At 38.5% G+C, this 12374-nt stretch overlaps 1 protein-coding gene across 12 annotated transcripts in view; it reads right to left on the reverse strand.

The window, feature by feature from the left end:
* Positions 1-1322: 1322 nt before the first annotated feature.
* dmtn (dematin actin binding protein) overlaps positions 1323-12374 on the reverse strand; it is a 35761-nt gene continuing 24709 nt past the window's right edge. For all 12 annotated transcript variants that reach the window (XM_053646097.1, XM_053646101.1, XM_053646100.1 and 9 more), the window contains 8 exons: positions 12212-12321; positions 10855-10960; positions 10165-10229; positions 7733-7781; positions 6597-6604; positions 5625-5690; positions 4756-4836; positions 1323-4531 (listed from right to left, as the gene is read on the reverse strand). In XM_053646097.1, coding sequence (XP_053502072.1) covers positions 4418-4531; positions 4756-4836; positions 5625-5690; positions 6597-6604; positions 7733-7781; positions 10165-10229; positions 10855-10960; positions 12212-12321 — 599 coding nt within the window. In that variant the 3' untranslated portion in view covers positions 1323-4417. The remainder of the gene's footprint in view (positions 4532-4755; positions 4837-5624; positions 5691-6596; positions 6605-7732; positions 7782-10164; positions 10230-10854; positions 10961-12211; positions 12322-12374) is intronic.

The following is a 12374-nucleotide window of genomic DNA, read 5'->3' on the forward strand; positions in this document are numbered from 1 at the left end:
ACCCTGATGTGGCTTCTTTGGGAAGTATTTTCGCTGACGGCGGAAAAATAAACAAATTTTTTTCCCATACCGCGTCCGAACTGTCAGTTAATCTATATTAATTTCTTACTAATAGAATTGCTGCATTGCTTTTTCAAACTCTTCAGGCAAAACTATTTGTAATAAAGCCCCAAATCTGTATAAGATGCTTTTTGTGGTAATTTTGTGGTTACCAGTGAGTGAGTTTAACACTGTATGAATACAACCAAACTTTCCAGAAAGCACTACTACTTTTTACTGTATTGCTGTAGTCTTAGAAAGTTGGAGAAAATCCGTAAAACTTTCGCTCATGTTTCATCCTAAGACCATTATAGTTGAAGTTTAATGGTGGTCATTTTTAATTTGCATGATGTAATTACATTTTTAAGTGTTGATATTCATGAAACTCAACAACTGCCCTTAGACTTCCATTTATATACAATTTTAAGGATATTTTCTGATCTTATTTCCTCAGTACAGGGAAATATGTGAAAAATTATGTTTACTACAGATTGAATGGATAGGGCTTCAGATTTAAGTTAAAGGAACCAAAACCTTTTTTTTTCAGCAGTCAAATTCATGACATTTAACCTCCGATTCTTTGCATACTTTGATATGGATGTGAGGTTTTGTGTTTTGCATTTGAACTCAGCGTGAACCCGAAAAAGAGTCATGATTATGGCCTATAAACCTGATGTTTCAATCGGAGATAAACAGGCTGGTATATTTAGCATGTGAATATGTGAAAAATGATGTGTTGTAATAATCATTAGTCCCTGATGTTACAGTTACTACATTGTGTGAGAAAGTGAAATGAAAAGGAAAAGCTTAAACACACAAACGCTTGGCATGAAAACTGCAGTCAGATGCACAGATAATGTGTGCTACGATAATATCATGCAATTTTCATGAGTTACAAAATATATGTTTTGCTATATATGTGCAGGATGTAGTTACATTAGTGGTTCACTTTATGAGCAGACCTCAATGGCTATGAATAAATAAATCAAATATTTATACAGTGGCACAATTGTGTTTTTTTTCTTTTGGTGACAATAAACAGGAATTGTGATCATATCTCATAAATTAAGGTTGTGTAAATATACACACATATATATATATATGACTGTTATAAATTGAACTGGGCACTTTGAGAATCTCACTAATATAAAAGGAATAAGGCGATAATCTGGGATTTTAAAGCAGTTTTCTTAGCATTAGAGTCTTTGAATGTACAATTATATTTGTATAATATTTCTTTGATTGAATGTAAGAGTACTATTGAGCTGTTTCAATATGTGCTGATATTATACATGAATCATGAGCCACTAAAGCTACTCCTGAAGATTTACCCTCCTCCATTCCATTTCTGTTTTTAATTCACCCTCGTCCACCTCAGCTTGTCCACTATCCCCTCTCCACCTCTTGGCCATACTAATATTACAACCCCAATTCCGAAATAGTTGGGACAGTATGGAAAATGAAAACAAAAAGAGTCATTTGAAAATTCAGTTTACTCTGTACTATATTGAAAACACATTATTAAGACATTATTTGATGTTTTACTTTGTGAATTTAATTTATTTTTGAAAATATACACTCATTTTAAATCTGATGATTGGAACACACTCCAAAACAGTTGGGACAGTCAACTGTTTACCACTGTGTTACATCACCTTTTCTTTAATAACACTTATTAAGCGTTTGGACGCTGAGTGAAGACACTAGTTGGTAAAGTTTAGCAAGCTGAATTTTCCCCCATTCATCCATTAGGCATTTCTTCAGCTGCGCCACTGTACGGGGCACATTCTCAATCGGAGACAGGTCAGGACTGCAGCAGGCCATGCTAGCACCCACACTCTCTGCTTACACAACCATGCTCTTGTAATCTGGGCAGAATATGGTTTGGCGTGGTCCTGATCTGGATGGCAGCATATGTTGCTCCAAAATGTGTACATATCTTTCTGCATAATGGTGCCTTCACAGATGTGCAAGTTATCCATGCCATGGGCACTGACACACCCCCATACCATGACAGACACTGGCTTTTGGACCTGACGCTGATAACAGCTCGGATGGTCCTTTTCCTCTTTGGCCCGGAGAACACGATGGCTGTTTGGTTAAAAAATTATTTGAAATATTGATTCAACCATAAAAAACACAATTCCACTGTGCTACTGTCCATCTCAGATGAGAGCGAGCCCAGAAAAGTCGGCGGCGCTTCTGGACAATGTTGATGTATGGCTTCTGCTTTGCACAGTAAAGTCTTAACTTGCATCTGTGGATGCAGCGGCGAATGGTGTCGACTGACAAAGGTTTACCAAAGTATTCCCGAGCTCATGTCAGGATATCCATTTCAGACTCATGACGGTTTTTAAGACAGTGATGTCTGAGGGATCAGAGACTACGCACATTCATAAGTGGTTTTTGACCTTGTCCTTTACGCACCAAGATTTGACCGGATTCCTTGAATCTTTTAATTATATTGTGCACTGTAGAAGGTGAAACGCCCCAAACCCTACCGATTTATCTTTGGGGAATGTTGTTCTCAAAGTGTTGGATTATTCGCTGACGCATCTGCTGGCAGATTGGCGAGCCTCGACCTTATATACTATGATCAGATGATTGCCTCACCTGCTTCACATCACCTTCTTATTTCAACTCGTCACATCGCTCTTAGTCCTAAATTGCCCCTGTCCCAACTTTTTTGAAATGTGTTACATGTATCAATTTCAAAATAACCTATGCAGCTGATTAGGTAAAATGGCCAATACCTTGTCTTTATATGTTTTTTGTTTAAATACAAGTCAAAGTATATTTACAAACCAATCCTCTTTGTTTTTATTAACATTTTCCATACTGTCCCAAATTTTTCAGAATTGGGGTTGTATTACATGGCTCTGCTATGCTCCATTCTGATTGGTCATGAGGAGTTAGGGAAACATATTGGCTACTGTTACTACAGGCTAGTACCACTGACATTATCTAGTTAAGCAACATGGCATCATCCTTTGCCATAAAACTGCTCCTCTTGCCACCTAACACAGACCAGTCAATATTACCATCCCAAAAGGTGTCCCAGTCACAATGTCTCACTTCTCATAAATGGAAATATTCAGTTTTAAAAGCAACATAAATGGATCATGAAACATTTTTCTCCCATGCTGCAACATATTTCTGAGAGTGTCTTCACACTGATGATCACTGGAATTTGGAGCAGAGGGAAGTTAAAAGTCACATGCTATGATGTTTTTGCTATGCATGGGAAATCAGGGACATGGATGAACAAAATAATAATAATAAAAAGAGTAGCCTAGTGCACAAGTTTATCCTATCCTAATGTATTTTTCTACTTTTTGATCAGTATTCTGTCAGATTACTGATTTCTTTGGTGAGTAGGCATGTAATTAGCCAAAACATGGATGGTGTTATGAGACCTGATCACCTGTTGGGGTTGATTACGTGATAAAGACTGGCTCTACTTAAACTCAAATGTTTGATTGTCTGTATTCAAATCGTATTGTTTTCTTCCAACTCCTCCATCTGTACATAACAAATCATGGAACTGCATTCCTTTACTCACTTGTTCATTCATCTTCAGTAAGCACTTTGTCCTGGTTAGTGTCACAGTGGAAGCGGAGTCTATCCCAGGAACACTGAATGGGATGCCCAGAGCAATTTATAGTCGCCAATTTACCTACTAGCATGTTTTTGCGAGGTTGGAGAAAACTGGAAGAACCCGGATGCAAAACTCGTCATAGACACTAACCCAAGCTCAACATCATACTCTGAACCATGGAGCTTTGATGCACCACTGTGCTGCCCCATTATATTATTCTGCTAGCTAATTAGCATGCTAACTAGATCAGGAGCCAGTATGGCGCTGTACAGAGGGGAAGTGAGTGTGTAAATCTCTGAAGTAATGATTTCAGCTGCTCTTACTGCTGAGGTTGAGTGTGTACATTTTGTCTAAATGCACACTTACATGAGGCAAGTCGTTAGGCTATAAGGGTATAAGGATGCTGCAAGTAGCACTGAAACTGTTCACTTGCGTGTCAAATCTAACACACAATAGCTCATGAGGGGCATAGAGGCATTGTTCAAGAATCCATTATTTAAGACTGAGACCAATTTGGGCCTATGCTAATGGAAAATGGAACAAGGAGGCAAATCTTCAGGAGGAGGGGGTTGTGATCTTTGACCTCTGCTTTATAACATACGTATATGTTAAGTTTGTATTTTGACTCGCTGCACACAGAGAGCACAAGTCTATAAGAGACATACACAAGCCACATGATATGTGTTGGAGTTAACAGTGGATTATTGATTTACTTATCCTGAAACGTGTGAGTTGTGTTAGTATCAGAGAATGCTTTTGTCCATAGGCAGATCCTTTGTGTTAGAAAAGCGAGACTTTTTTCTTCAGTTCATTTCTTTTCCACAGTGACAGACGATCAAATTCTGCCATCGGCATCCCGAATAGATTCTGGAACTCTTCAGGAGAGAGATGCCTCTGTGGGGAGACAAAGATACGAGCAATTACATGACACAAACCTTGTAGTTCAAAAGTCCACAAAAGTCCACTATCAACAGTTTTTATCCCATCAGTTATTAACACTTATACCACAGTGCTGTTGAATTCTCAAATCTAATTGGTCAGAAGGTGTTGATTATTGCTCCATAACAACAGTTCTGACACTAATGCCAGCTAAAAGACAAATCACAGGAAGTGTGTACCTCTAGTCTGGTTCTGTCTACTCCAGGTGGAAGCTTACAGCGCCCTCTGTGGGTTACAATGAGCATTTCATATGGAAATACCTGGAAACAAAACACAGGCAGAGTTTCTACACATTTTGGCCTCTATGCCAGTGAATGAGGTGTGGCCTTTCTGCTTGTCAGTAACAGTGATAGAGGTGTGGTCTCAGTGAATGTCAGTTTTAGTAAAGGAAGTGTGGTCTCAGTGAATGTCAGTTTTAGTAAAGGAGGTGTGGTCTCAGTGAATGTCTGTTTTAGTAAAGGAGGTGTGGTCTCAGTGAATGTCAGTCTTAGTAAATGAGGTGTGCCCTCTGTGAATGTCAGTTTAAGTGAAGAAGGTATGGCCTCTGTGAATTTAGTTCCCAGTGATGAAGAAGATAAAAATAAAGACTAAAGCCACTTTTCTTCCAGTTAAATCCAGCCATAGATACTGAATCACAATTGCATAAATGTAGATAGAAAGCAGCCAGAGACTCAATATGATAGGATTTAGAGCTCTCATACATGTATCGATTGTTGATTTTATTGAAAGGAGAAAAACACACCTCTAATGTCCCTGGCAGTGAGAGCTTACAGTGTCACACATCAAATTAGATATCTAGGCCCAATACGCATTTTGTGTTCAGTATCCCGCTGGAGAGAACTACATATTTCAGGTAAAAAGCACATGATGCATATACAACCTCCAAAGTTTTTTATTAGAAACATGGTAATGTCATTTCTAGTCCATGTCTTATTACAGTTGCCATTCGATGAGTGCAGCATTATGAGATGCGAGTATGAAGTGTGAGGTTCACAAGGAAATATGGCAAACTTTGGAGGAGCTCTTGATATTCAGTACTCGGCCTCACCTTCTGCTCCAGCATGCTAGGCAGTGAGTTTCCTCGATCCATTCTCCCTCTCTGAGTGTCTCCGTTCTACACACAACGGATTTGAGAATGGAGCGCCACACACACACAGAATGCACACAGTCAACATGAGTTACTGCAGATTGTCAGGCTTCAGTGTGAAAGCCCTTCATCAAGAGGACCTCACAGTAACCAAAGCTCTGAGGGTCTTTATCAAGCCAAAGGCGTTGCAAGTAGAGAGTTACAAGGGCGTGGAGTGTACAGCTTTCCTAGTGTCAAATGCAAAGTTTAGCATTTTCCTTGACCTCCTCACTGTTGATACTAGCTTATCTTTTACTTAAAACTGAGGAAGAGTTTTTTGGCATCTATGTATAACCTTCCTGTGAAAACACTCTGCCCAACAATACTACTGATAATGACATGAAGACCTAAAGCCACCCAAAAACCTGTTAAGAAGACTGCATTATAATCTTTATTCAATAACAAATTACTTGAAGTTTCACAAAATAGTCATTTGAGAGAAAAAGGGACAGAAGTGGCTACGTTTTTGCCCACATCAATACTCCAGATTCTATGAATATGCAAATGCCCCGAGCTCTACAAGCCCTGTCCCTTTCATGATAATCTAGTGTTGTATAGACTGTATGTGGACTCAGATTTGCTCTTAACACAATAATCCTGTCTGTCAACACTACTTCAGGTTTTTAAAATGAGTCCACCTGCATGTTCAAGTGATTCCCTCGATCTTTTCCACCCAAGTTCTAAGCACCTTTATTAAAATGTCACCCTCTAATTGCAAGAAGCCAAGATTAAATGAGTTAGGCAGAATGAATAAGGAGCAGATCAAGTGTACACTAGTGGCAAAGAACGAAGAGATTAAAGAAAAGGAAAAGCATGCAAAAATGGGGGACATGGTTTTCCTACTACTTCTACCAGCAGCCACAAGCGTGTGATAATGCAAAGAATGAGCTTTACCTGCAGTCCTGAGGAACACAATGTAAAGAGAAAGACAGAGAGTTAGTGATAAAATATTACACTATATAGATGACTATAGACAAGACATATGACAGACATATTACATTTAATAATAATAATCAAATAATAATAAAAATTTAAATATCAAAAGTCCATGATGTGATGATAGTAAAAACCTGATTCATATACAGTACAATACTCGTGACAAGTATTCTGCAGTTCTGTTTCCCACGCTTTTAAATGTCAAGAAAACACAACTGCACACTGTTCCTCAAGCACGCATGTTCCTCGTGTGATACACTTTATCTTGGCAGCACAAATGTCTCCCAAAAACAATGCAGAATGCAATGCAGGGGAGGATTATTTGAAGTGTCCAAATTCTAACAATAATATATCGGTTTTAAATAAAGTGTGACATATATCATGGACAGGAACAATACTGTTTTCTTATTGGCTGGCAGTTTCTTATACCAGAACCTCTTTAAAGAAGATATTTTCACAACTGTATTCACAGTTTCTTATGTTATTTATGACAACATTAATAATAGTTTAGGCAAGACCTATAGTGACTCTTTGCTAATGCCCTTGCTACCCTGCTGTTAAATAACAAGAAAAATATACAATTTATAAAGAAAGGAATATTTTATATAGGCTACAGTGAGTATAAATGTTTTAGGTAAAAAATGTCAGAGCAAGATAAGCACCCTCCAAAATGCAATCACAGCGACAACCATATAATGGCCCGTTCCCTATAGCCTACTGTATATTATTATTACAGTAAATAGTGTAGGTAATTTATTATAATGACAATGAGGTGCAATGTATTATCAGTTATCAGTTATGAGAAGGCTAACACGTACAAAGCCTGCTGGCTTAATCCCTGGTCATTGGGCGTGGTCTAAGTATGTCTAAGAGAGGTGTGGTCTAAGAGATAATTACACCAAGTACATAATATCCCAAATATCTGAATGTATGTTGTAGTGTTTCTCACCTCTATCCTTGTAATCTTTTCTGATATTGGGATGCATAGTTGTATGTTACGTATTATATAATTAATATGGAACATGTTTACTACAGACTACAGTTTACAGTTCTCAGATTACAGCTACATGCTGTATTAGTTTTTTCAAACTTACCTGTTGTGGCTTTTTCACTGTCTGTGGAGGTGAATTCAGCAGACTGCAGCTATAGACAGGAAACAAGAAACTGAGGAAAGATTCTGAGTGCTCAGTGTCACTGCATAGAAAAAACTTGATCTATGGCTGAAGGACAGTTTGTATTATAACCCCAACCCTGAGCCAGATTTATATAATCCTAAACAATGTTGAAAATGTGAGACAAGTCAACCCAGATATAATTCTATAGATTTCCTGTTCTGAGTGGTCCTTCAGTCATTGACCCTCCTACAGTACAATTTCTTTTCCAGAATAAAACACTACACATTTTCAGATTATGCTTGTGATTCTTGGAACATAAAATCTCGCAGAATTTCTTCTGAAAAAAAAAAAAACAAACCCTGTGACTTCAGACCAAAATTTTCACATGACTCAAAACTGTGTTTTCACACGAGACGATTGGTGTTAATTTCTATACCACAGGTTGCTGAATTGTAATTTGTTTTAAACATGTTTTACATCAGAGAGGCCACAATTGGACTGTGAGATATCAGAGAGGTTAAGATTAGATTTTGATTCAGGTTCGATTTTACACACCCCACACCACATGATAATCTGGGAAGATAGGGAGGGCCAAATCAGCCTGAAAATCAGCTTGATTATCCTCTAGTGTGGCAAGGATACATCGGGTAGGTTTAAATGTTGAGTCAGTGTGAAATATAACATTTATATGTGTAAGGAAACATCATAAAATTAGGTGCATTATCATACAGCATAGAGGTCACATAATTAGCATTCCTGTGTCCTTTGGTACAACATTACACAAACTACTACACTATATGGCCAAACGTTCGTGGACACCTGACCATCACGGCTATACATGCTAGCCGAATGTCCCATTCCAGATTTAGTCCCACTTTGCTGTTATAATAACCTCCATGCTTCTAGTAAGGCTTTTCACTAGATTTTGGAGGGTGGCTGTGGGGACTTTGCCCATTAAGCCACAAGAGCATAGGAGATGTCAGGCAAGGAGGCCTGGGGTTCAGTCAGTGTTCCGGTTAATTCCAAAGGTGATCCGTGGGGTTGAGGTCAGGGCACTGTGCAGGACACTCGAGTTCTTCCACTCAAACCTTGTGCTCGCTTTGTGCACAGGTACAACCCCAATTCCAAAAAAGTTCGGACAGTTTGGAAAATGCAAAAAAAGAAACAAAAAGAGTCATTTGAAAATTCAGTTCACTGTGTACTATACCGAAAACACATTTTTAACACATTATTTTATGTTTTACTTTGTGAATTTTATTTACTTTGGAAAATATACACTCATTTCAAATCTAATGACTGCAACACACTCCAAAAAAGTTGGGACAGTCGACTGTTTACCACTGTGTAACATCACCTTTTCTTTTAGCAAGCGGAATTGTCCCCCATTCATCCATTATGCATTTCTTCAGCCGCGCAGCTTCGTACGCGGCTTCGTTGTCTTATTTTGCGCTTCATAATGCGGCACAAGTTCTCAGTCGGAGACAAGTCAGGACTGCAGGCAGGCCATGCTAGCACCCGCACTCTCTGCTTACGCAACCATGTGCTTATAATCCGGGCAGAATGTATCCTGCTCTGAATGGCAGCATGTGTTGCTCCAAAATGTGTACATATGTTTCTGCATTAATGGTGCTCTCACAGATGTGCAAGTTACCCATGCCATGGGCACTGAAACACCCCCATACCATGATAGACGCTGGCTTTTGGACCTGACACTGATAATAGCTTGGATGGTCCTTTTCCTCTTTGGCCCGGAGAACACGACGGATGTATTGATCGGCGAGCCTCGACCCATCCTTGCTCTTGAAGGACTAGGCCTTTTTTGGAGGCTCCTTATATACTACGATTAGACGATTGTCTCACCTGTTTCACATCAGCTTCTTATTTCAACTTGTCACATCGCTATTAGTCCTATATTGCCCCCGTCCCAAATTTTTTGGAACGTGTTGCATTCATCAATTTCAACATAAAGGTTTTTCTTCAAATAACTGTGCAGTTGATTAGGTTCAACATCAAAAACCTTGTCTTTATAGGTTTTTTGTTTAAATACAAGTCAGAGTACATTTACAAATCACTCCTCTTTGTTTTTATTAGCATTTTCCAACTTTTTATGGAGTAGTACATTGCTGGAACAGGTTTGGGCCACTTAGTTCCAGTGAAGGGAAATTTTAATGCTATAGCATACAAAGACATTCTGTACAATTGTGTGCTTCCAACTTTGTGGTAACAGTTTGGGGAAGAACCACATATGGGTGTGATGGTCAGGTGTCCACGAATGTATGGCCATATAGTGCATTTACCTTATAATTGTAATGCTTTCTTTTCTAGTATCAAACACCAGTTTGGGACACAGCACTCATGTGTGTGTATGAGAATGAGAGGATGAGTGAGGAAGGAAGGAGCAATGTGGGTACCCGAGCAAGGACGGAGCGACTGCAGGGAGGTAGAGTGGCGGATTTAGATGCACCACTGGCTGAAACTGCAACCAGAAAAAAAGAGAAAAAACCTTTCATTATCCACCAGTCTGTTCACATTACCAAACATTGCTTTCACATTACACAGTTACAACTAATGTGTCTTTCTTTCTTTCTTTATTTATTTATTTATTTATTTGACATATTTTAGGCACACTGTCTGTAAAGAGACGAAGCTTCCTCCTGAACTGCACCAGCAAGGAATCAAATCCAGTTCACAGCATGGTTCCATTATGGTCAATAAGCAGGTACAAAAATCTGTACAGCTGGAACCTTTTGCTACTTCACTGTAGAAAAAAGTCCTGAAGACGGCTTTGCCCTAAAATTATTGTTATCTCTGTCCAGAACATTTGTAATAACTAATAATGTTACATTACTGTTTTTATACGAGTGCCGCTTGTCCTCGGTCGTGACCTGAAAAAGTAGCTCTTCAGTTTTGCTGAATGGGTTTAGAAAGAAGGTTCCAGGTGTCCAATACTGAAAACAGCTATCTATAACCACTAAGGCTCTTTACTGAGCTATTTTGAAGCAGCATTTTGGTAGAGATTACAATGTACTCATTATCAGCACATGCACACACTCGGAAAAAAAACAAAAGCCAACACAATACACCATTAGGCCATCACTCACCCAAGTGCATGTGTGTCCTGTCAGGCAGTGAGCGTGTTTTCCTCCGGATGTTCACTGATTTCTCTATTTCCTCCTTCAGGATCAGCTTACCCAGGTTGGACTGGATCTGAAAAGTGAATTGTAATCAGAGAAGTGCACTGGACCCAGGGTATGTTGTAGTGGGATGATACATTTACAGTATGTCCAGTCTGCTCATCTACCCAATGTGATGATTTTCAGTAAATCAGGATAACACCTTCTCATTTTCAAAGAAGATGACATTAAACACCATACAAAAGTACATCAACATTCTGGGAGTTCAGTTATTTAAAGACGGAAACTTCTACTGTTTTTAAAAACATATTTTTCTGGAAAATTCTGTGTATCTATACCAGTATAACACTATGATGATAATGCAGCTCATTCAGAGATCTTTATCACAGTAGCAGTCCACTGACGAGACAAGCAGTTTACACTACATACACGTAAACAGCACAAGCTTTTTGCACCTGCTGCAAAAATATTTGTATTATTTTATAACCATAGCATTATTGAATTCTCAAATTTGATTAGTCAGAAATAAATTACAAAAAAAAAACTCTACTAGTTCATATATACTATTTGATATAAGCTTTGTGTAAGGAGACGTTTATTTAGCATTAAAGGAAGTGTCATCACTTTTTGCCATAGGAAAGTCTAATGGAGGACTAATGACTAATGGATGGAGGACTTTCCTTTCTTTTTCTGCCTTATTAACTTCAAGAAGAAGTGAGGAACAACTATTTATAGCTGCTATAATGTAAGTGAAAAAAAATATTTGTTTTACATTATATGTAGGAGCACTAAAACATTAAATGCAACTGTAAATGGATAAGAATCGTATAATGTGCTTTTATAATTAAAAAAAATTGTTGTGGTATAAGAGAAATAAAACACTTCAGGATGTTTTGTCAAAAAATAGTCAAGTCAGGGTGGTAACAGTAGCTCCACTTTACAGCAGGAGTTGATTATTCACTTTCAAGTGTCTTTGGGTCTTCTGTAGTTAATTTTGTATCAAAATATTTTGGTTGAATGTCTTTATGTATTGTAAATGAGTACAAGCAAACTACCAGAATTAGACTTATGTACCCCCTTATGTTCTTACCAAGAAATAACAACTGAAACATATGTTTATCAAAATCCAATGTTGGCAATTTTAATAGAGATGGCAGTAAGACACTTTAACTTCACCTCAAATAAAACAGATCTGAAAGTAGAGGAAGAGCACACTCTCATCGGACTCGCAGCGTCGTTTATTTCAGATAAAAGCCTCTCTGACGGCATTGGGCAGGGTATCAAATGTCTGACGGCTGTTGTGTGAGTGTGTCTGTGCTCTTACTTTGTTAAGTTCCTGCTCCTGCAGCCTCTTTGCATCCTCAGTCAGGTCCTCAAATTCATCGTCCTCGACAGCTTTGCCCTGTTCTGCTGCCTTCCTCCTCCATTCAATCTCTACAGAGAGCCACAGAGACACGCAGCAGGCTTAACTGTGCACATACGCCATG

This window comes from Ictalurus furcatus, chromosome 16 (genome assembly GCF_023375685.1).
Source record: "Ictalurus furcatus strain D&B chromosome 16, Billie_1.0, whole genome shotgun sequence".
Classification (NCBI taxonomy): Eukaryota; Metazoa; Chordata; class Actinopteri; order Siluriformes; family Ictaluridae; genus Ictalurus; species Ictalurus furcatus.